The sequence below is a fragment of the Dunckerocampus dactyliophorus genome, chromosome 2, assembly GCF_027744805.1.
Source record: "Dunckerocampus dactyliophorus isolate RoL2022-P2 chromosome 2, RoL_Ddac_1.1, whole genome shotgun sequence".
Taxonomy (NCBI): domain Eukaryota; kingdom Metazoa; phylum Chordata; class Actinopteri; order Syngnathiformes; family Syngnathidae; genus Dunckerocampus; species Dunckerocampus dactyliophorus.
Window position 1 is genome coordinate 48,776,995 of NC_072820.1, and position 25,956 is coordinate 48,802,950.

The window sequence follows — 25,956 nt, forward strand, 5'->3', positions numbered from 1 at the left end:
TGGACTATTGGTCAAAAACTATTGAAAGACAAGTCATATGTAGTATTCTATCCTGGTCAGTAATGTTACTGTACATTGATAAGGCATGACCTTCCATTACATTACCTTAACTTGCACTGCATGGAGTCAGCCGTAGAGTCCGGACAGTAGTTCCAATTGATGTGTGGAAGTGGTATGTTTTTGGCTTCTTTCTTTGTCTTTCTTCCCCACTCAGTTTCAAACCCTCTCTTAAGTTTAGGAAAAAAAATTGGAGGCTAACTAGTTATGCCTAAAGCGGCAGCCGTCTCTCGTGTCACTGCAGAGATCCCGTAGCCTGCGCGCAAGAGTTGCGCAATGCGATGTAAAAAGATAGCAGTAACGCAGCAGTGGCCATTATTTTACACATGTACACATGTATGTTTGTATGTTTTAGATGCATGTCAGACTGGCTGCCCTGTATATCAATCAAGTGACAAACAACATCACGAGGATGTACAATTGGCTGTTTTTTTTCTTCTTCTTTTTATTTATGCCATGCAATTGACCCACATTACGTTCGATTTACTACACCAAGGAACTTTCCCAATGCTTACTGTACATGTGAGCTGTCATGTCTTATTTTGTCTTTATTATAGCTGTTATATTGGGTAATAGGAGTATAAAGGTGACTATATGGGTGTTATTTCATGTCTAGAAGGCTCTAATAGTGGTAAAAACCATATTTTAATGGTAATAATAAGGTTTTCTATGCTCTAACTACGGAAATATTCAATTTATTAATATTGAATCCAACTTCAATCGACTGCAATCAACGAGGAACTACTGTAATCTCGGTTTTCATCATTCAGTCGTTCCAAAAGGTCAGATGAACACTGAAACATCCGAAAAATGAAGCAGTTTTTCTCACAGGCAATAATGTCAATCCAGTGAATCCCTTCCAGGCACCCAAAAATATGAAGAAAAAATACATTTTCTAGAGAATTATAGCAAGTGAAATATTTATAAATGAGGAATAAAATGTGCACTGTTACCTTTTTTTTGAAGACTTTTTGGGAAGACTGTGGTGGGGAAGGGAGAGAGAGAGGAAAGGATCAACTTTTCAGATATTCCATCCCTTTCGCAGCATTACCTTCCTAGATTTCTTCTTTCTTGGCCAGGATGGAACTTTTTGTTGATGTGGCAAGCGGACTAGTTTGTGTCATTTTTTCATTTGAGTTTGCCAAATGAATGCGCCTTATAGGATACCGTAGTATTGTGTACACTAAGTATCGCAAGATTGATTGATGGCTGAATAAAGAAGCAATGCTGGGAGTATCATCCACATCTTTATTAATACCACAAGAGCCAACATACCAAAAGGTTAAAAAAAAAATTGTATGATAAGCAAGATAGCGTATGAGAACCAAGGAAAAAATTTTGTCAAAAACTGAGGCCAGTGAGGTGGAACCTCGATTAGCGCACGCCCCGGCTAGCCCCGAAAATTTTCACATATTTATAGTTCTACAGTTATAATTTTGCATGCATAAAGCAATTCTAAAAGCATATAAATCATCATCGTCAACTTTATTTCAGACGCATACATGGTCCATAGAACATTAAAAACAAACAGACAAGACACAGTAAAAAGATGGCGATCCCTTGATAAATAAGTTAAGGCACCAGCGTTTCCACAAACTCGAAAAGAACCGGACCAAGCTTTGTACAAGGTTGGTCAGAGCATACAGTATATGATGCTGTTTACAGAGCATGTTAGCCTGTACATCTTTACATGAGGTTCTGTAGCACAGGTTGGCACAGCAGCCTGAACAAAGATTTGACTGGCACTCGTCCAGCGGGGCACCATCATTATATGCCACCTGAAGTTTATGCATACTACTTTTTCTATAATACCGTCACAAGTGGTCACTATACTGTACTTAGGGGTACAATACAATAAATGATGAATGAAAGGGATAAATGAACTTTTAAGCTTACGTGATTGACACAGACACCACCTACCTGTTTTGCGGATGAATTCAATAGTGTTTCTTACCTTTTTTATTAAATGCCAATGGGAACTTTCTTTGGCTCTGTTTTGGCTTATTTTCCAGCCGTGATCAAAAGAAAAGCAGAGACTTGAGGTGAGAAACACTGTTGAATTCAAGAAATGACTCATGGCAAAACAGGAAGGGGTGTCCGTGTTGAACTTGCTGCCACACCATGTCTTTGGCAACAATCACGTCTTCGGTGAAGGTAAAAGTAACCCGAAATGTTCATTTATCACTTTCATGCATCATTTATGTGCATTAAGAATTGTTTGATGCATGTATAACTATACAGTCGTCCCTCGCTGTATCTCAATTTGAATATCGCTCCCTCACTATATCGTGGTTTCAAAAACGAATGAATAAATGATGGTTGTTTCGTGGTTGACTATGGCCTATTATTTGTCCAAAAATATTGAAAGACAAGTTATATGTAGTTTTGTGGTCTGTAGGCATCAGTAACGTTATGAGACATGACGTTAGATTACTTGACCGTTCACACTGCATGGAGACTGGCTACTGAGCCAGCAGAGCCGAGCTGACATGCCGTGGCTGATATTGAGTGGGGGGAAGAAAAAAAAGTTCTCCTGTGGAAGTGGTAAGCTTCTGGCCTCCTTGTCCTTCTCCCCTGCTCTGTTTGAACCCTTTCCTATTCTTTTTTTCTTCTTCTTCTATCTTCTTTTAGGCGCCAGAGTGTTTCAAGAATATGTTCGGTTTTGATATTACTATTTCAAAAGGTTCTAGCTGGAAAATGCTTACAGATAAAGGCATACTGTAAATGAGAGAAATCATCAGTATGAGCCAAAGTTTGTGATGGGAGTAAATTCACTCATCCAATATGCATATTATGACATCACCAGGCTCAGAAATTGTCCCCTGATCCCTGTCTGCACGATACCCAACAGGCTCATCAAAATGTCAGCTCTACTTGTGATACTCTTCCTCATCTCTCAAGCAAACCCAGCCATCATCATCATTTACAGCGAGATCTTGAACACCACTGCCGCTATTTCCGCGGTTTTATGGATTCCCGCTACCCCCCCATATTTCTCACCAATTTAAACATAAGAGAAACATTTTTAGACAAAAGACACTACTCCAAAAAAAAAAAAAAGGGAACACTCAATATTCACACTCTGTCAAAACTGTTGGGCCATTATTCAAACTGCCCACTTAGGAAGCAACACAAACTGACAATCAATTTCACATGCTGTTCTGCAATCGGAATAGACGACAAGTGGTGTGTTTTTCCACTTGAATTTTGTGTGACTCCAAATCCAGACCTCCCTGGGTTAAAACATTTGATTTCCATTGATAACTTCTGTGTGATGTTGTTGTCGGCACATTCAACTATGTAAGGCCAAAGTATTTAATAAGAATACTTCATTCATTCAGACCTAGGATGTGTTATATGTCTTCCCTTATTTTTTGAGCAGTGTAGAAACTAAAATGGGGCTGAAATGAATCTCAAATTAGGCTTCTCAGCTGTAGAAGAGCAAGCTATGAGCAGTAAAATTTTCCTCTGGTACGTCCCTCCTGCCACCCCGAACACGGTGAAGCAAAGCATCGGTTTTCTATGCTGTAACTATGAAAATATTCAGTTTGTTAATGTTGACTCGGACTTCGCGGTAATTCACTTATCCCGGTCAGGTCTGGAAGCAATTAACTGTACAGACGACTGTAATTGTAAAACAATAAAAATGTGTGTGCGTTAACATTTTTTGTCTTTCTGGAAGGGACTAATTGTGTTTACATTTTTTCTTATGGGAAATACTGATTTGGTTAGAGTTGGACCTTCTGAAACGGATTAATGACACTCACCAAGGTTCCACAGTTCTAGTGGTTTTGGTGCTGGCTTGAATCAGTCCCTTCATTTCCAGATTATTATTTGTTAGTTTCAACAAACACTCGCTGCAGCGGTGCCGCAAGCATCACAGTTGTTGCCATGGTTACAGGCAGCAACTGGACATGGAAGCTGGCAGCAGGTCTGCAGGAGTCTCTGGGGCAAAAGTTAGCCGTCTCTGACCTCTGCCAAAAGTGCTCTGCTCGGTGACCCACTGGCCTTGTGCTTTTGGATGGACACGCTCACCTCATGAGGGCGTAAACATGCCACCATATTAGTTATACACTAAGTCCCCAACTAACGAACACAATTGGTTCCAGATGACCGTTCTTAAGTCGAATCGTTCTTAAGTCAAAACAAAATTAATATTACCAATGATATAGATACTACATGTACGTGTATACATATACAGTATTTGCGTATGTATGTAAATATGACTTTGGATGCAGTAGTAATATTACACGAGGATAATGAATGAAAAAAACAATAATAAAAGTGATATAATAATACGTAATGATAAATGTTATTTACCTTTGGAGAGAAGTGGTCGAGCATACGTCGTTGTTGTGGTGGTGGTGGAGGAGGAGATGTTGAAAAAAAGGACAAATGGTCGTCGTCGTTAGACTCTTCTAAAAGAGGTAGTGTTCTGTGGGTGTGTATAATTAAGCAGGCCTATTAACTCTTCATAATCTTTAATCACATGCTCTGTCAGTGTTGTATCATAAAGCTAAAACTTAGCTTTCTATTTACCGGAAGCTCTCCAGCGTCTGTTGGTTCCATTAGCAGTGTCACAGTGCCCTCTACTGGTCAAGCATGTAGCAGTAGCAGTAGAACTTCTGTACTGATTGAGCAGCCTAAGCACTACTAGGCAAAATAGAATAAATTATAAACCAGTCGGCTTGTGTTCGTATCGGCGAGTGTTCGCTAGTCGGGTGTTCGTAATTTGGGGACCTAGTGTAATCTCCTTTTATGGATGCTGCTGTTCAAACAGCATTAGTTGTAATGCTAACGTTTTGAAGCGAAGCCCGGGAATAACAACTTGGCTGCGAATGAAATGATTCTAATCAGGCTGTCATTGCTAGAATGATTAATCATCATTACCGTGATGCCAATTCAATCCCAGACTCGATGAAGAGACATTAAATGCTGACTCATTTAATGTCATTAACGTGACGAGCGGAGCGTTTGAGCCAATCAACTTCAGTTTGTCGACAGGGTGAAGTCCTGCTGGCCCGAGTGCAGAACAATCTGCTGGAGCGCCAATTTTCATCCGCCGCCTGCTAATGCCGAGACCCTGCAGGTGTGTTCTGAAGAGCCTTGTAACGAGCAGTGTAATGGGGGGGCTTGTGTGTGCGCGCCTCTGTAAGAAACTCTCTTCGCGGGTCTGAGAAGGAAATCAGCCGTCATGCTCGTTGCATGTTGCCAGAGAAAGAATCCAGACTGTGGTGGACAGCAGGGCATGGACAGCAAAAGATCATTACTAAGTACGACTCACTATGGTACCCTTCTGCTGCAACAGATGTCCCTTTAAGCTTGTTTAGTGGTGGAAATGTTCCGCTTAAAGCATTAAACAATTCCAGTGACATCCGTCAAACGGAGATGTTATAGTATTGTCGTGTCCTAGTCTTCCTCAGTCTGACCATGTTTTCCCCCCCCCCCGTCAGACGCCTCCCGGCTGTAATGACCCAGCAGATGCAGAACCTGCAGCTGTCCCAAGCCAAGAAGTGCCCCGGTGGGCCGGCCTCCCCCAATGCCGCCAAGCGCCTCTATCGGAACTTGTCGGAGAAGCTGCGAGGAAGCACGTCGTCCTTCGAAGACGCATACTTCTTTGGAAAGACTGATCGTCTCCGCAAGGCCTCGGTGAGTTTGGTGTAGCCACCATCATGTACTTCCAGTCTTTCCCGTACATTCATTTATTTAATACAGCAGAACCTCGGTTAGCATGTTTTTTGGTTGACATTGAACATTTACAGCAATTTTCCGGTTAGCGCGTCTTGTCGTGTTATTAATAGACTGCGTGAGTGTGACTGTGTTCTTAAAGGGTCCCCAACATGATTGATCAATTTTGTGTAAATACTTTATATATTTTTTGTAAACTTTGTACTACATTATTCAATTTTGGAAAGGGAACGGTAAATTGGCAAAAATTACATTTATAATTCATGGCACCAGCCATGACAAACTAACTCTCGCAGTTTAAGTCCACCACCATAGTGCCCGTACCCAAGAAGAGCAACGTGACCTGCTTGAATGACTATCACCCTATAGCACTTACTCCTATTGTTATGAAGTGCTTTGAAAGAATAGTCATGACCCACATCAAAAAGAGCATCCTGGCAACTGTGGACCCTCTACAGTTTGCATATTGCCAGAACCGGTCCACGGATGATGCAGTCAACGCTGCCATCCACACAGCCCTTTCTCACCTACAGGGCCAGGACACATATGTCAGAATGCTATTTATAGACTATAGCTCTGCTTTTAATACAGTCTGCCCCCACAAACTCACAAATAAGCTCCTCACACTAGGCCTGTCACCCTCCCTCTGTAACTGGGTGTTTAACTTTCTAACAGGCAGGCCCCAGTCAGTCAGAGTCCACAATCGCACATCCAGCTCAAGAATTGTGAGCACTGGGACCCCACAGGGGTGTGTGCTGAGTCCGCTCCTCTACACGCTCTTCACCTACGATTGCGTGGCCTCCCAGAACAACACCAGCATCATTAAATTTGCGGATGACACTACCGTCATCGGACTGATCACTGGTGGTGTTGAAACATCATACAGAAGAGAGGTGGCGGACCTCATAGCTTGGTGTCGTGATAACAATCTCCTTCTCAATACAGATAAGACTAAAGAGATGATCATCGACCCAAGAACAAGGGAAAAGGAGCCGCATAAACCCTTGTTTATTGATGAGACTGAGGTGGAGAGGGTGAAAACCTTCAAGTTCCTTGGCACACACATCAGCGAGGACCTCACCTGGTCTCACAACACCCAACAAATTCTGAAGAAGTCCCAAAGGAGACTGTACTTCCTGAGAAGACTGAGGAAATTTGGCATGTCCACCACAATCCTGAGTTGCTTCTACAGATGCACTATCGAAAGTGTCCTTACCGCCTCCATCACTGTTTGGTACGGTAACTGTACAACACGTGATAGGAAGGCACTCCAGCGGGTGATCAAGACCTCACAGAACATTGTTGGGGCAGCCCTCCCCTCACTGCAAGACATTTATAAAACTAGAGTCCTACGAAGAACACACAACCTCATCAAGGACAGCACACATCCACAACACTCATTATTCACACTCCTACCGTCAGGCAGACGCTACAGGAGTTTGAAGTCCAGGACCACAAGGCTGGCAAACAGCTTTTACTCACAGGCCATCTCAACGAAGCACTCGCACACGCCGCATGCAACACACGCACACACTCATAGCACTTTATTTACTTATTTGTATTATTTATCTGTATTAATGTCTCTTCTGTTGTTGTTGCTTAATTTATTGGTATTTATGTTTCTTATGATGGTATTTATGTTTCTTATGTTCTTATTCTTTTTCTTGTGTTTTCTTTCTTTTCTTGGGAGAATGAACAGAATAAGAATTTCATTACATAGTATAACTGCCTGTTTTACTATGCATATGACAATAAAACTCTTGAATCTTGAATCAGGGTAATATCGCTCAGGTAAACAAACATGGCAGTGTACGAGACAGAGGATGTTTACAGTGATAGCCAAGAGGTGAGCGATGTGTTAATAATTTTCGAGGAGGAAGCAACATTTAGAGATGAAATAGAAAACTTCCAGAACATGGACTTTTATCCTTAAGGCATGCAGATGATTGGTCGCCTTCAAAACACGGAATGGGTGAGAACAAGCGCATAGAAAATGGATGGATGAATGGAAGTGATAAAGAACATTTAAGGTTACTTTTACCTTCATTGAAGATGTGAGACAAAAACACGAAGTGGCAATCGTGTTTCTCACCTTCTTTATCAAAATGCTGGGTTATTTTGCAGCCGCGATCAAAAGAAAATCAGAGACTTGAGGTGAGAAACACTAGTGAATAGGGTTCCCTCACTCTATTACAGTTCACCTTTTGCAGATTCACTGTTTCGCTGATTTTTATTTTGTGCTTCTAATTTTTTTATTACAGTGTATGAATGCTGTTGCAGGCCGAACCTGGCCCTTTAAGAAGAATTGCATTCTGGGAAGTTGAGTGTCTCTCTCTTCCCTCTCAGTCTGTCTGCACCGGCCATTGTTTTCTGCGTCCTGATTGGCTGTAGACCACTGTCGATCAATCTCCTTTGTGCCGTCCTGCCATGTCTCCTGTCTTTGCTAGCTTGCATGAATGCCAGCTTGTAAATTAATCTTTGATTCGTTTGCAACAATATGTTTTCACAAGGATACAAAAACGCTACAGTACTGCAGAACGGCGCCAGGAAAGGCACGGTCACAGGAGTGAAATATGCGTGAGTGACTTAATCATTTTTTGTATTGATCATTAAAGTTGATCATTAAAATTCAGACGAAGGTTTGAACTTTTTTTTGAGTGTTTAAACAAGAGAGAAATGTAAGAAAATGTTATTGCCTGTCTGAGTAAAGTGTATGGTGAGGGATTTGACAACCTTAAAACATATAATCATTGTAAAAAATAAAAACATTAAGTTGGCTACTTTGCGGATTTCACTTATTGCGGGCTATTTTGAGAACCTATCCCTCACGATAAACAAGGTAACACTATACTAGGAATTACTCATGGCAAAACAGGAAGGTGGTGTCTGTGTTGATCTCGCTGCCTTGTCTTGTTTTTGGCAACAATCACATCTTCAATGAAGGTAAGACTAACCTTAAATGTTCATTCAGCCCTTTTATTCATTTATATGCATTTACTATTTAACTATAAAAACGTGTTTTGTGTTAACATTTTTCCTGGAATGGATGAATTGGATTTACATGATTTCTTGTGGGAAAGTTAGATTCGGTTAGAGTACATTTCGGATTGAGTCGGAATGGATTAATGACGCTAACCAAGGTTCCAAAAGTTTAAATCTCGCTCGATCACAGAATTACAGTATGCAATGGCAGTGTCTGTGTAGCTCGTCGTTCATACTCCGCACAGTAGATGGCATCGTAACTCAGTTTCTTCACAGACCTCACACGCACATGTAACACCCTGCACGCTGCCCGGGCTCCATCCAGCGTCCACGCGTTCCTGATCGCAGATTGAGAGTTAAGCCACAGGAGGCTTGATCGTGCATTATAACACATCTGTACATCAATTAGATGCGCAGTCGTCCCTCAACAATTTGTGCTGCAAATTTCGTGGCTTCACTTTATCACAGTTGTTCAAAAAGATATTAATAAAATATTGCTGTTTTGTGATTGAATATGGTATATTATTAGTAAAAAATATGCATATTTCAGAAAAAAAAAATGTTAAAAGCATATTTAGAAGGTGGTAAACAGTGTTACTATGCACAATATGTCTTATTTTCTCTTATTGTGTCTACTACATTGGGTAATAGGAGTGTAAAGGGGACTATAGGGGTGCTATTTCATGTCTAGAGGGCTCTAATGTTAAAAGCCATATATTAAGTATAAGGTCGTAAACAAGTTTTCTATGCCCTAACTATGGAAATATTCAATTTATGAAACAGAAACCCTACTTTGCAGAAATTTACTTATCACGGTCGGGTATGGAACCAATTAACCCTGATAAACGAGGGATTACTGTGCAATGACATTATCTTTAAAATCAGCACGTGGAGCACAGGAAACATCAGGAATGTTTTTGCATGTATTAAGGTTGCATGTATACCGCTGCATGAAATGATAATATGATATAATGTCGGACATTTCTCATGAAACAAACCATAAAGCTCCGTTTTTGCCTCTCCACACACCAACACGGAGTTTTGCATCATCATCAATTCTGCAAATTTGAGCCAAAAGCCAGAGATACATTGCAGTCCTATGGGAAACACTGACTTGTCTCCTTATTTGAACTCGTCTTCATTCTTCCACTATCATCCTCCACCTTTTTGTCATCTAACTCCACAAGTAACACACAGAGTTTCATGCATTTAAAGTGTCATCCAAAATTGACCAGCCAATGTGAAATATCGACCCGGTGATGATGACCAGCTGCGTAAATTGTTTCTCCTGCCACTGAATAATCTTAGAGGCAAATGTAGATGTTGATGGGGAATCCGCTCAGGATGCTTGAGTTTGGCTCAGAGGGATCAATAAAAATCTTGTTTGGCGCCTCACTAATTCGATGTCTCCTCCGTCTGAACTCTCTGTTCCCTCATTGGTGGCATCTTTGATTAAATCTGCAATCTGCTGCCTGGAGCTGTTTTTCATTCTCAGGGTTTTATCATAAAGTCTTGCGGTCACTCAAAAAGGGATTGAGCATTTAGCTCAGGGGTGTCCAAACTTTTTCTGAGGAGGGCCACATTGTGAAAAATGAAGGCAGGCAACTTGGCCACTTTGATATTTTGTAAAGCAACACATGTACTGTAGATATGCTAAGAACTTTTATATATTTCAAGAAAAAACTCCTTCTTAGCTTTGTCATTAGGTGAAAAAGCATGTTATTAACATCAACACTCTATGCTCTTTTTTTCCCCCGTTTTTGCTGTTTTTTAATTTTATTTTACAAATGTTTTAACTTTCTTCCGATGTAGTCTTTGTAAATTTCTCAAAATATTATGACTTTATTCCCATAATATGTTGACCTTATTCCAATAATAATATAACTTTTCTCCCAACCAAATTTTCCAAAAAGGACAACTTTATTTTGTTTTGTTTCTCATAATACTACAAGTTTATTCTCTTAAAATGGCAATTTTTTCTTGTTTTTTCCTCTTAATATTTTGACGTTATTCTTGTAAAGTTACAGGTGTTTTCTCCATTTCTGCTGCTGTTTTTCCCAACCTTTTAAACTTTTTTTCTTGTAAATTTTCTTTTTGTAATATTTTCACTTTATTCCTAAAATATTATAACTTTTCCCCAACCTAATTTTCCAAAAATTACAACTTTATTTTGTTTCTCATATTACGACTGTAAACAGAATTTTTTTTTTCTTTAATGTTTTAACTCTACGCTACTAAAATGACATTATTTTTCTCATAATATGAAGAGTTTATTCTCGTAAAACTATCTATACAGGTTGGCAAGACAGAGAGACAGAGATGGGAAGGACGTGCAGCAGGTTAGGGGGATTAAGGATAGGGATGGAGGTCTATTGACAAGTGCCAGTAGTGTGATGGGAAGATGGAAAGAATACTTTGAAGAGCTGATGAACGTGGAAAATGAGAGCGAACAAAGACTAGAAGAGGTGACTTTTGTGGACCAGGAAGTAGCAAAGATTAGTGAGGAGGGCATTGAAGAGGATGAAGAGTGGAAAGGCCGTTGGTCCTGATGATATACCTGTAGAGGTTTGGAAGTGTCTAGGAGAGGTGGCAGTAGAGTTTCTGACTGGGTTGTTCAACAGGATCTTAGATCATGAAGAGATGCTTGAGGAATGGAGGAGAATTGTGCTGGTGCCCATTTTTAAGAACAAGGGAGATGTGCAGAGCTGTGGCAACTACAGAGGAATAAAGCTGATGAGCCATACAATGAAGTTATGAGAAAGAGTAGTTGAAGCTAGACTAAGGGCACAAGTGAGCATTTGTGAGCAGCAGAATGGTTTCATGCCTAAAAAAGAGTACACTAGGTCCCCAACTTCCGAACATTCGACTAGCGAACATTCGCGGATACGAACACAAGCCGACTGGTCTATATTTTATTTTATTTTTTGCCTTGTAGTCGCTCAATCAGTATTTATACTGCTACTGTACATGCTTGACCAGTAGAGGGCACTGTGACACTGCTAATGGGACCAACAGAGGCAGCGTTAGAGCTAATGGGACCAACAGAGGAAGAGTTAGACGCTGGGGAGATAAAGCTAAATGGAAAGCTAAATTGTACAACTCGGACAGAGCGTGTGATTAAAGTTTATGAAGAGTTAATAGGCCTGCTTAATTCTACACCACCCACAGAACACTACCTCTTTTAGAAGAGTCTAACCACCACCACCATTTGTCCTTTTTTTCAATAACTCCTCCTCCAACTCCATCACAACAATGTATGCTCAACCACTCCTCTTCAAAGGTAAATAACATTTATCATTATGTATTATATCTTTTTTATTATTGTTTTTTTCATTAATTATCCTCATTTAATATTACTACTACATCCAAACTCATATTTACATACATACTCATATACTGTATATGTATACACGTACATGTAGTACCTATATCATTGGTAATATTACCTTTTCCCCTACTTAAGAACAATTCGACATAAGAACGGTCGTCTGGAACCAACTGTGTTCGTAAGTTGGGGACCTAGTGTACTACAGACGCAGTATTTGCTTTGAGGATGTTGATAGAAAAGTACAGAGAAGGCCAGACGGAGCTGCATTGTGTTTTTGTAGATGTGGAGAAAGCTTATGACAGGGTGCCCAGAGAGGAACTGTGCTATTGTATGAGGAAGTCTGGAGTGGCAGAGAAGTATGTTAGAGCGGTGCAGGACATGTATGAGGACTGGAAGACAGTGGTGAGGTGTGATGTAGGTATGACAGAGGAGTTCAAGGTGGAGGTGGGACTGCATCAGGGATCAGCTCTGAGCCCCTTCTTGTTCGCTGTGGTGATGGACAGACCGACAGACGAGGTTAGACAGGAATCTCCATGGACTGTGATGTTTGCAGATGACATTGTGATCTGCAGTGAGAGCAGGGAACAGGTGGAGGAGAAGCTAGGGAGGTGGAGGTTTGCCCTGGAAAGGAGAGGAATGAATGAGTACATCAGAGGGACAGCACATGTTAGAGGTTTTGGAGATAAAGTCAGAGAGGCCAGACTGAGATGGTTTGGACATGTCCAGAGGAGAGATAGGGAATATATAGGTAGAAGGATGCTGAGTTTGGAACTGCCAGGCAGGAGGCCTAGAGGAAGACCAAAGAGGAGGTTTATGGATGTAGTAAAAGAGGACATGAAGGTAGTTGGTGTGAGAGAAGAGGATGCAGAAGACAGGGTTAGATGGAGGCAATTGATTCGCTGTGGCGACCCCTGAAGGGAAAAGCCCAAAGGAAAAGAAGATTCTCGTAAAACTAGAATATTACTTTTTTCCTCTAATATTTTGACTTTATTCTTGTAAAATTACAGTTGTTTTCTCCATTTCTGCTGCTGTTTGATATTTAAACTTTCTTCATGTAAATTTTGTTTTCGGAATATCTCTGCTTTCTTCCTATAAATATTATAACTTTTCCCCAACCCAATTTTCCAAAAATTACAACTTTATTTTGTTTGTCATATTACAACTTAAAAAAAACATATTTTTTTCTTTAATATTTCAACTGTATCCCATTAAAATTACATTATTTTTCCTCTTAATATTATGAGTTTATTCTCGTAAAACTGACATTTTTCTTCGTCTTTATCTCTTTTATCATAATATTTTGACTTTATTCTCATAAAATTACAGCTGCTTTTTCCCCCAGCTATTTCAACTTGATTCTGTATTATGACTGTATTCCAATAACATTATAACTTTCCCCCCAACCTAGTTTTCCAAAAATTGCAACTTAATTTTTTGTTTGTCATACTGTGATTGTAAAGAAATATATTTCTTTAATATTTCAACTCTTTGCTACTGAAATGACTTTTTCCTGATAATATTGAGTTTATTCTCAAAATTGCCACTTTTTTCTCGTTAGAGTACAACTTTTTTCGTTTTGTATTTCTGCTTTATTCTTGTAAAGTTACAGCTTCTTTCAATTCTGCCCACGGGCCGCACTTTGGGCACGCCTGGCTTAGACGCTTGGCTGCGGGACATTGACTGGAGCCACTGGAGAGCATTTGGTCTCACCAAGAAGCACAACCCTTCATCACCTCTTCATCTTCACATGACAGCCTCCCCGTCTGTCTCGATGTGCGCTATCACCACGTCTCTGGTGCTGCCCTGTGAAACATTTGGTCAGCCTGATGACACGTACACACCAGACACAAGTGGGCGAGGCGCATAGGGGTTGGGGGTTCTTTCATTGAAAATTGAGAGGAAAAAAACTAACTCCAGTATATTTTTGGTGCTTTTTCTCCCAATTTGGGTCTAAATGTGTAACAATATGGCAGAAATATTGTAAGCAAAACTTCATGACGTCGTCACGTTTGTTCCAGACCATGCAGGGCAGCGACTGCCTCTTCGAGGCCGTGGAGCAGCAGGACCTGGACACGGTGCAGATTCTGGTCTGCCAGTTCTCGGCCGAAGATCTGGACCTCAACACCCCCAACAGCCAGGGCCTGACGCCGCTGGACATCGCCATCATGACCAACAACACGCCCATCGCCAAACTGCTGCTCAAAGCCGGTGGCAGAGAAGGCCCGCACTGTGAGTACTTTGTGTTAGGAATTTTGAATTTCTCTTCCATTCATTTGAAGCATTTGGATATGAGTTGAATTTATTATAAATTATAATATTTATTATAAATTTCTCACGTTTAACAAAGGTTTTGGCTTAAATGGTGCAAATATTTTCCAAATACTACAATTAAACACAAACTGCCTCCATTTTTAACACAGTAATCCCTCATTGATCGCGGTTTATTGGTTCCAGATCCAACCGTGATAAGCGAAATTCCACAAAGTAGGTTTCCTTATTTCTAAATGGAATATTTTCATTGTTTGGATAGAAACCCTGTTTACGACCTTCAAAATACTTTTTTTTTTTTTTTTTTTTACATTGTTAGGAATCTCTAGACTTGAAATAACACCTCATAGTCACCTTTACACTCTTATTACTCAATATAGTAGACATTGTAAGAGAAAACCTGTTGACAACCTTCTAAATGCGTTTCTTAACATTATCATTGCCTTTACACTGCTATTACCCAATATAGTGAACATAATAAGAGAAAATAACATGACATAGAAAACCTGAAACCATGTGATAACACCTCGATTTACCCACTATTACCCAATATACTAGACATAAGAGAAAATAAGACATTTTAAAAATAGAAAAGCTGTTTACAACCTTGAAAATACATTTTTTAACATCATTAGAACTCTCTGGACATGCAGCAACACCCCTATAGTCACCTTTACACTCCAATTACCCAATAAGATAAAATAAGACATATATAAGAACATAGAAATCATGTTTACGACCTTCAAAATCAGTTTTTTTAACATAATTAGAGCCCTCAACATGAAATAATACCCCTTTACTAACCTTTACAGTCATATTACCCATTATAGTAGACATAATATGAGAAAATAAGACACATAAAACAGAAAACCTGTTTACAACCTTCTAAATGCAGTTTTTAACATTATTAGAGCCCTCTAGACAGGAATAACGCCCCTTTACCCAATATAATAATATTGTAGACATAAACAGACAAAAAATAAGACATATGAGATGCAGAAAAACTCTTTACGACCATCAAAATACGTTTAACATTATTAGGGCCCTCTAGACTTGAAATAACACCTCATAGTCACCTTTACACACTTGTTAACCAATATAGTAGACATTATAAGAGAAAATAACACATATAAGACATAGAAAACCTGTTGACAACCTTCGAAATGTGTTTCTTAGCATGATTATTACCTTTACACTTCTTTTACCCAATATAGTAGACATAATAAGAGAAAATAACACATGACCTTTTAAAATAAGTTTTCAACATAGAGCCCACGAGACATGAAATTACACCCCTATAGTAACCTTTACACTAATATTACCCAATATAGTAGACATATGAGAAAATAAGACACATAAGATATAGAAAACCTGTTAACAACCTTCTAAATGGGGTTTTTAACATTACAGCCCTCTACACATGAAATAACACCACATTTATCCACTATTACCCAATATAGTAGACATAAGAGAAAATAAGACATTTTAGAAATAGAAAATCCTTTTATGACCTTCAAAATACAAAGTTTTTTTTACATTAGAGCCCTGTGGACATGAAATAACACCCCTGTAGTCACCTTTACACTCAGTTTACCCAATATAGTTGACATAATAAAAGAAAATAAGACATATTAGGCATAGAAAACCTGTTTTGAAAACCTGTTTACAACCTTTTAAATATGGCTTTTACTATTATTAGAGCCCTTTAGACATGAAATAACACCCGTATAGTCACCTTTACACTCCTATTACCCAATATAGTAGACATAAGAGAAAAATAATATGTACACTTGCGGTCAAAAGTTTTAGAACACTCCAATTTCTCTGGAGGAAAAAGCTAGTGTTATTTTAAGTGTTAAGATGGCCTGTCTCTTAAATTATTAATTCCCTTTTTTCTTTCCATTTTTGTAGCAACAAACTACTTTCTCCCGTACAATGCTGTTTGACTGATGTTCAAGAGGGCATAGTACCACATTGTGTTCTGAACACTGTTTTTATGCAGACAAAGGTGGTATTAAGTACTCCAGAACTAGGAATTAGTGGGGAAAAATAAGGCATATAAGACATAGAAAACCTTCAAAATTCCGACCTTCAAAATATGTTTTTAACGTAGAGCCCTCTAGACATGAAATAATACCCCTTTACTAATGTTTACACCCATATTACCCAATATAGTAGACGTAATAAGAGAAAATAAGACATAATATCGACTCGCACATGTTATGTCATTATCCATTATAGCCATTATGTCATGCATCAAATGCTCAATTCAGGCAACAAATATGTAAACATTTGCTTGAATATGCATATTTTTTTACTAATGATAGGCCGTCTTCAACCACGGAACAGCATTACTAATTTTTGAAAAACCGTGAAGTTGCAAAATTTTAACCACAACTGGCGGGGGACAACTGTACTTGGATAATGTAAAGCATTTTGGGAAATGAAGTATTTTTCTACCGTTTTCCATCATTTGAACCTTCTAATACATCACATTAAGATGATTGTTTTATACTAGATGCTTTTATTCTTACTGGTTTAATGAGAATTCGGGAGACAAAACTGTCCGTGTGCGCAAGCCTGGCGTGTGCGTGCACAGAGCCGCCCGTTCCGAAACGCAGAACGACACTGTGCATAGGGCCCCCCATGAATGGGGGGCCCTATGCACAGTGTAGTTCGTTGGGTCCTCTGTTTTTTTGCAAAGGGGCTCATCCTATGCAAACTAGGAATAGAGCACCGAGTCAGCTCGAGGCACAGAGACGCCGCACTCATTTCCACATTTCGACTGACAACACGCAACATTCCCTAGTGGTGTAATGGTACAGAGGCTGCCTTTAAAGGCAGAGGGCAAGATTAGAACCCAACCCAATCTTTTTTATCTGATAATTTGTTTTTTTGCACTAAAAATAATTTCTTGAACAATTGTGTGCACATAGTGACATAGAAGAGTAAGTCTAGTACGTCTATGTAATGTTGTCTGCAGTGATGGAAACAGCATACAGTGCGTGTACGGTCCTGGGGGGTTAAAACAGTGGCCACTTTACTGCAGGTCTCCAGCGTGACTCCTGCTGAAAAGCCTTAACGAGGTTTGTCGTTTAAATGCTTGAACTTTTCCAATGATGCATGTAACGCCGGGGCAATTACTGCTAAGTGATTTATTGTGCCGCCGGGCCACGGCGGCGAGCGCTCTCCAAAACAGCGAGCTGGACTCCAGGCGGCGGTACAATCCCAACCTTGTAAACAAACACAGAGCAAACATTGCCGCTGTTTTCCCTCCTGGGGCCTGCTGCTCCCTGTTTATGTCATTCCTCAAGTGCCAAGTAAATCAGTCAGCTCCGACCTGACAGACACCCTCCCCCTGCCACCATCCCCTCCTCCCTCCGCATGTGTGCGTTAGCATAGCTCCCTGAGCACACTCACATGCACGCTGTTCACTTTGCATAAAGGGCTATTTTAGGAATCTCGGATAACAGCAAGACTGCCGGCATTCAACACTGAACTAAAAATAACGTCAATAAATAAACATGTCAACATGCCATGCAGTTAATGTGAAAAAATACATCATCTAATGTCGCCTTTACGGAGCATTTTACACCATTAAAGGAGAGAAATCACTTTTCAGTCGTTTACCTGATGCAACATAAACACAACACAACGTGCTTCTGTGTGAGACGCAGCCGCCCGTTAATTAGCGGCCGCTGGTAGTTAGCTGGCCTCTGAGCGGCCTGCAGGCATACCACCGTTACTGACGGCAACCGCCTGATGGATCGACTGAAGCCGAGCAGACTGGATGACCATTCGGCGCTGACCTCTTTATTGACACAAGCTATATTCTTTATATTTAATTGTAAATACGTTAAATATGACGCAGTATGTCAAAGTCTGCGGGGTGATGTTGTTAGAGACCTACCAACTTGTACGCATTTTTCGGCACGTGTTTTGACGCTTGAACACACTCGTACACGTCACTGCTCTCAGGTACACATTTTCTTCCGTTTTCGCCAGAGTTCAGTTTCTCAAACCTGTGTTGCAACGTCAGTGTACGCGACACCGGCCCTGCAAACCCTCTTCTCTTACGCAGCGTGACATGCACCTCCAAAAAAAAAAAAAGTATCCCCGCTGGCTGTCATTGGTCGGCTTGTAGACCATTATTTCCTGTGTGTATACAGTAATCCAGGGGTGTCAAACTCGTACCATGGAGTGAATTTCCGCAAAGTAGGGTTCCTTATTCATGAAAGGATTCTTTTTGTAGGAGCATAGAAAGCTTGTTTATAAGCTTCTAAATATGTTTTTTAACATTATTAGAGCCCTCTAGACCTGAAGTAACATCCCTATAGTCACCTTTACCCTCCTATTACCTAATACAGTAGACATAATAAGAGTAAATAAGACTTGTGTGTGCTACTGTAAATTTGTTCCCGTGCTAGGGGGGCTGAATGCAAGGCAGACAGGAAGTGACGTTGGGGGTTTAGAGTTGAGTTTTAGGTTGGCGTGAGTGACGGCCACAACATTTAGGGATTATTGTGCCTGTTGTAAGATCATTCAAAGCTGCAATAAAAGCCCGTTGTTTTGGTGATCAAGTCTGGTGCTTGTGTGTCTCAAACGACATTACAGTAACATTACTGACACCTAGTGACCAATGTAGAATAGTACATATCACATCATATTTGAATGCGTCTTCTGAATGCCTTATATTTCTACTTTGCTTCATTTAGCCATTTTTATGATTGAAAATGCTTAATCTCGGCAAAAAATGCATGCAATTTGCTTAGATATCTTGCCATGATTCATTCATTTATATTTTTGAAAGACTGTGATAGAATGACACCACAAAATTCCAAGCGCAAAGTGGCGAGGGGTTACTATATGACTCGTTCACGGGCCACACAATCTCTCTCTCTAAGCGTCTTCTCCTCCGCTTTTGGATCAACATTTGCTATAAAACGAACTTGTAACGCATCAATAAGTTCCAGCTGCAACATCTCTCGTTAAATACCGTTGTTTGCTCACAGGAAAGGAAGCTAAAAAGCAAGTCGACGAGAGCTGTGGCTGCTCACAGAGATGACACTTGCGCGCTAAACATTGCGCCCGCCATTTGCAGCCCGTGGTTCATTTTTTTTGTTGGGCCACAACAAATAAAAACAGCAAAAATGGTGTTTCTCATACTGTAACTCATAATACCAAATGTATATAAATGTATATAAAATTCTTATGTTATATATATATATATGTTAATATTCTTATGTTCTTATTGTTTTTCTTGTGTTTTCTTTCTTTTCTTGGGAGAATGAACAGAATAAGAATTTCATTGCATAACTGCCTGTTTTACTATGCATATGACAATAAAACTCTTGAATCTTGAATAAAAAAAATCTTGTAGCCTTTTTACACATTAAAAAAAATTGTTTACTTATTATTTATTTAGTTATTTTCTTTTTAGTTATTTTCTTTTTATAAACATTTTAGTTTTATTTGTCCTTATCCGGGCCTCTGTAGAAAAAGTAAATTTCTCCATGACTGACAGGTCAGGTGTTTGGAGTTAAAAGCAGAAATGCATCCTTGGATGGTGGAACACAAGCATGGTAAAAAAACAAAAACAAACGACATTCTGTGATTTTCTGTGATAGCTGGCAATGGGAAGCATTTCTGGTCACAAAAATGACTTCATCAGCAAGAACCAGTTCCTCCTCTTCTCTTTGGATCCAACTGGATGTCTGCTTAAGGTTGAGCATGAGACGTTTCCATCATGTCGCTTCTGTCTCAGCCCTGGCCCTGAATGCTGCCTCGCTTCTTCCTCGCTGTTCTTTTCACACGAATAAAGGCGCGAGTACAAAGGGTGACCTTTGACACATGTTCTCTCCACCTTCGAGACACAACCTGAACAGCAGCACGTGTCAGCGGACATGTGATTGTAACAAGGCCCGGAGAGAAACTTGTGTCCTGGTTCGTCTCTTAAAACGTCTAACCTGTGTCTGTTTGTCGGGTGCACTGCAGTTGCAAGCGCCGAGAGCCGGGAGGCCCACCTGAGCGCTCTGGTGGCGGAGGCGGAGCAGCGGGCGTCCGACCTGGCGGCGCGGGCGCAGCGGGACGGCCTCTCACTGGAGGCCTGTCACAAGGACAAACAGCTGAGGGCGTGGGAATGGAGGTGCAAGCTGTACAAGCGCATGAAGAGCGGCTTCCAGCACGCACGTGAGTCCATCTGGACCTTTTCTTTCTTTTTTTTTTTTTAACCCTCTGTATGTGAATGAGTGAAGCTGAATAATGCATGGCGGTGTGCAGGTCCTCCGGAGGCTCCGACCATGGTGCGTCTGAGCGTGAGCAGTAGCTCCACGCTGACCGTGGCTTTCCAGGAGCCACAGTGTCTCAACTCCTCCGTCGTGACCAAGTACAGAGGTACCACTCTCAAAGAAATATCTTTACTTCACATCTAGACATGCTAAGCTAGTTTTCCTCAGAATCCTCAGGTCCAGGGCTCAACAAAAACTGTTTACAACTCCATCAGATGGAGTTGCTTTTTCCAAGCTCCAAAGAGGGACAGGGACAGGAAGTGGCAGTTAGCGAGAGTTAGCGAGCTAGCCTCGAGCAGAGCAATCAGAAGGTTAATTGGCCGCTTCCTCATCATCTCAGGGAGAACTATTGATTTGTAATGAAAAGACAAATCAATCATTTGCTCGTGTGTGTGTGTGTAGTGGAGTGGAGCTGCCTGAAGGACTTCTCGCTGCTTGCTGGAGAGATGCTGCTGGAAAACCTGCACATCCTCAAGTGCACCATTAGCAGCCTCACCACGGTAGCGTCATCCACGTTCTTCACCAAACATCGTTCGCCTCCGTGACTCCTTGTCTGAACGCTGTGCTTTTATTGTGATGCGTCAGGGTCGTCTCTACTATGTGCGAATATCGGCCTACAACATGAAGGGCTGGGGTCCTCCTGCATCCTCCTTGCCTCCATCTGCTGCTCCTTCCAGTAAGTTCCTTCTCACTCGCGCTCTCAGCATCCCCAAAAGAGAGATTGCCACTACATAGTACTGTAGTAGTTTAGTGGTGTTTACGTACTACTTAGTTGGTAAACTATGTACGTACTACTACATTACTTAGTAGTGCGTATGTAACAGATGCCGAATGGTGCAGCTGTGCAAGAGTACTTTATTGAACCTCACTCCCTGACACCTTAAGCTGGAAATCGAGTGGACCGTCTGGGCTTTTAACTCAATGGCTAGTGCACTCGACATTCCGTGGATCCTAGTTTGAGCCGGGGCGGAACGTGGATGTGGATGAACCAGGTGTAGCTCGTTCCTTAGTAGGAAGCTTTATACGTACTATTATGTAGTTACTGGGTAGTATGTACACACAAGTCAACTACTACTATGAATCCATACGAGGTAAACTTTGTACGTACCAGTATGTAGTTACTTGGTAGTATGTACGCACTAGTAAACTACAACTATGATGTAGTACTGTGTAGTTACTTAGTAGTGCGTCACTAGTTCCATAATAGGTCAACTTTACTACTATTTAGTTACTTGGTAGTATGTATACAGCCATGAAGTAATACTGTGTACTTACTTAGTTTGTTGCTCGTTCCTCAGTAGGTAAATCTTTACATACTACGATGTAGATACTTGGTAGTATGTACACACTAGTAAACTGCTACTATGTTGGAGTAAAACTAAGTGATTTAAATAGTTCAGTAGTTTGCATACAATTAAGTGCATGAAGTAGCAGTTCAGTCACGTGGAGCTTGTATATTTAGTAGTACTCCTTAGGTACGGTAGTTTAGTAGTGTGCGTACCACTTGTACGCAGTACTGCTACGTGGTGCACACTATCAAGTAGTACGCTGCGGGGCACAATGACGCTCAGATATTTTGTACATTTAAAAGCAATTTATTTCTTCTGCTCTGAGCGAAGGAAAGTTAAAGTAATTTTCAATACACAAGGGCACATTCTTCTTTTCCGTCACGACTCTGCACATCCAAGCCTTTTAGCCTTGAAATGTGTGCGTGTGTCAGTAGCAGAGGGACACAGTGTGTGGGTGTATGTTTTTTTGCAGTAATATTCAAGTGGAGCAGATGTAAAGAGAGGACTGTGGGCACACCTTGCAGATATTCATACACACACACATTTGTTCACTAGACAAAGCTCCACCTTTGTTAAACTGAATGAATGAGCAAGATTATTGTGTTCATTAAGCCATATGCCACACAAATGTGGTACTATGTATATACCATGTATATACCATGTATACCTGTACTCACTCGGCACGATGTTAGGTACACAGGCCAAATGCACAGGCCAATGCAAGAGCTGGGAAACGCGCAGTGTCCATCAAAAGAACACAAATGCTTTTGTCCTTCATCAGACTGGCGAGAGAGCGAGGGGCGGGAACCCAGGAGGCGGAGTCACATTGACGCTATGGAGCGTCTGCTGCAGCAAGTCAGAGCCACGCACTCGCACTACTGCTGTGGAGGTGAGCCATAAGATTCGATACAGGAAAGCATATTGTTTTTGTAAATACACTAGACACCGAGCCACTCGTGTACGTTGATCCAGACAGATTTGTTTTTTGCTTGAGGAGATTGATTGGGGATTAAACCTGCGAACCTTCAGTTGCAAGACGTCCGCTCCACTGGCAGACCCCAGCTGCAAGTGTCACCAGAGGGGAACAAAGTGCAGCAGTTGTCAACTAAATAAACGCCTTCACGCCCTCGTCTCATTAATCAACCTCAATCATGTTTTCCCCCCTCCAACCCAGACTCACTTCTTTATTTATTCAGAGTCACTGCGCTGCTGCACAGTAGACCTGTGCACTCTTGTCATATTATCCACTTGTCAAAGCCAGTTAGCCTCCACTGCTGACAACTCATAGAGACCCTTTAGAGGCTTCCCGTCTTAAATAACAGCCTGTGTGAGTGTGTGCATGCACTATATACTGTACTGTACTGTATGTTTGTGTGTGTGGGTGTGTGTGTGCACGCGCTGTTCAACAGCCTGTTGGAAAACTGCTGGCGCCTCAGGCGTTGCTGCAGGTATGCTTGTGTGATGCTGGAGGATGACTGACAACTGAAAACGTGTGCTAAACGAGAAACAAAAGAAAGAAAAATGTTGATGAACTGAGGGCTACAACTCTGGTGAATACATTACAGCAGCTCCAGCTCACGTGTTAGTTTGTACCTTGAAACAAATACAAAGTGAAACCCTTATTTTTCCATTCCGGGATGACAAGCAAACAAGTAACACATGTACATAATGAGCACATCATATAACTGTACCAAAAAGGACTATGCGGGTATCAAAACGAATGCTTACAGACTAACATACGTGCAGAACAGTACCTGCATTTATGACCCGTAAGGCATGCTGGGTAACTTCATGTTGGACGTGTGCGTGTGGGCTTATAAAATGCTCTTATTGTTTTGCATGTATATTAGTAGCCCGTGTGGCGCAGTTACATTGTGTGTTCCACATGTGTTGTGTTATTTTTGGTTGCACCGTGAGTGAAATAGGTGTTGACCTCCTGTTGGTTTGTGAAATCATTTGCGAGACCCTATTTGTCCAATCGGGGATGCAATCAAGAACAAGACAGCAAGTAATACGTGTGAAACGCACAATGTAACTGTACCAAACAGACTTTGCTGGTATCAAAATGACAGATTAAACACTAATGTACATGCAAAACGTGGGCTTACCATCATGCCATGCAGATCATAAATGCTATTACTGTTTTGCAAGTATATTAGTAGTCTGTGTGGTGCGCTTTCTTTGTGTGGTCCATATGGATGTTATTTTTGGTTGCACCGTGAGTGAGGTAGGCGTTGTTAACTGTACCAGCTTAGCAGCACCAGACAGACTATGCGAGTACTGAAATGGACACTTACACACTAACATACTGTACATGCAAAACAATTCTACCATTTATAACCCGCAAGGCATGCTGGCTAACTTCCTGCAGGTGAAGCATGCGTGGGGCACTGTAGCATGGCATGGGGTTTGGAAATGCTGTTACTGCTTTGCATGTATACTAGTAGTACGTGTGGTGCAGTTACGTTGTCTTCAACATGCGCTGTGCTATTTTTGGTTGCACAGTTAGTGAGGTAGGCATTGGTGTTGGTTTGTGAGTATATTTACAAGACCTTATTTATCCATTCATGGATGCAATCAAAAGTACCCGCAGGACATGCCTGTAAGCCCATGTGCACACTTCCCCAACAGGAAGTTACCCAGCATGTCTTGCAGGTTACAAATGCTAGTGTGTACCCATTTATTTGGATACCTGCATAGCTCGTGTGTCGTGGTTGCATTGTGTGCTCCGCATGTCGTTTTTGGTTGCTGACTGCTTGTTGGTTTGATGTGTGAGTAGGGTATAAATTGATAACTACAACGCTGGCGAATATATTACAGCCGCTAAAGCTAACGTGTTAGTTTGTACCTTGAAATGAATAGAAAGTGAAACCATTTGCAAGACCTTACTTTAAGCATTCTGTGCTGAAGTTGACCTGGTGTCCTCCTTCATTTTGGGCACCAGGCCGCCTATCAGCATCAGGCAAGTTTGCGCGGTTCGTTTGTGAGCATCAGACGTCCATCGTCTGTTTACGGGACGCTAATGGCGTGACGCTTAATTAGCCTCAGTCAAAGGGGGGCTGTGGTTTGGAGATTGGCATCACTGGCAGGCAGCAACAGGGATGCAGGAAGGGGAAGGAGATAGACGGCCAAGGAGATAAGCTGACCTTCAGTCACACGGACATCATGGGAGAGTGACTCCATATCCTAAACCAACGTCGCCATCTTTGACCTTCCGCAGGAAGTGGCATCCGTGATTCCGCTCTACTTTGCTGTAGACATCATTCAGTCCACGTTGGCTGTTCAGGCTGTTAAATAAATCAAATAAAGCACCATGTTTATTTTTCTGTAGACGCTTCCAAGCTGCAGAACCCCAGCAGGAAGCAGTCGGTCTCCAGAAGCCTCAAACATCTTTTCAACTCCTCCAACAAGTTTGTGAAGACACTGAAGAGGTTTGTTTTGTCTTTGCTATGGCTGGATGGTGGTTGTGGTTTACATCATGTTTCTCCTCCTTGCTCCCAAGGGGGATCTACTTGGCGGCAGTGTTCTACCACAAGGACAGTCTACTGGTCACAGCCGAGGACCAGATCCCCATCGTGGAGGTGGACGACTCGTACAGCAGCTCCCTCATGCAAGACTTCTTGTGGTTCACTAAGGTGCTTCATCCTCCCGCTTCGGCAGCATGTGGTGTCCATTGTTTGTATCAACCAGAGGTTGTCTCTCTGCAGCTGTCCTGCATGTGGGAGGACGTGCGGTGGCTGAGACAGAGTACTTTGGCATCTATGTCCTCGTCCTCCACGTTGCAGGCCCGCCACAAGATGCTCAGCGCCGCAGGGCAGCTGCAGAATCTCCTGGGAACTCACAACCTGGGCCGGGTCCACTATGAGCCCATCAAGGATCGCCACGGCAACGTGCTGCTGGTGACTATCCGTGACACCGAGAGCCAGCACTCGCTCTCCAGCGGGAAGTGGATGCAGGTGACCAAACTGCAGAGTCAAAGGAAGTCCCTGTCCACGCCCGAGGAGCCCTATGCGCTCGACATCCTCATCATCACCTTACAGGTGACTGTGTCCTCCAA

At 41.5% G+C, this 25,956-nt stretch overlaps 1 protein-coding gene across 8 annotated transcripts in view; it reads left to right on the top strand.

The window, feature by feature from the left end:
• The window catches only part of ankfn1 (ankyrin repeat and fibronectin type III domain containing 1), an 83,155-nt gene that overhangs the window by 45,380 nt on the left and 11,819 nt on the right, over nt 1-25,956 (top strand). For all 8 annotated transcript variants that reach the window (XM_054763107.1, XM_054763124.1, XM_054763154.1 and 5 more), the window contains 10 exons: nt 5,511-5,706; nt 14,074-14,284; nt 20,318-20,512; nt 20,603-20,716; nt 21,013-21,110; nt 21,196-21,286; nt 22,681-22,788; nt 25,231-25,330; nt 25,402-25,534; nt 25,607-25,939. In XM_054763107.1, the coding sequence (XP_054619082.1) occupies nt 5,511-5,706; nt 14,074-14,284; nt 20,318-20,512; nt 20,603-20,716; nt 21,013-21,110; nt 21,196-21,286; nt 22,681-22,788; nt 25,231-25,330; nt 25,402-25,534; nt 25,607-25,939 (1,579 nt within the window). The remainder of the gene's footprint in view (nt 1-5,510; nt 5,707-14,073; nt 14,285-20,317; nt 20,513-20,602; nt 20,717-21,012; nt 21,111-21,195; nt 21,287-22,680; nt 22,789-25,230; nt 25,331-25,401; nt 25,535-25,606; nt 25,940-25,956) is intronic.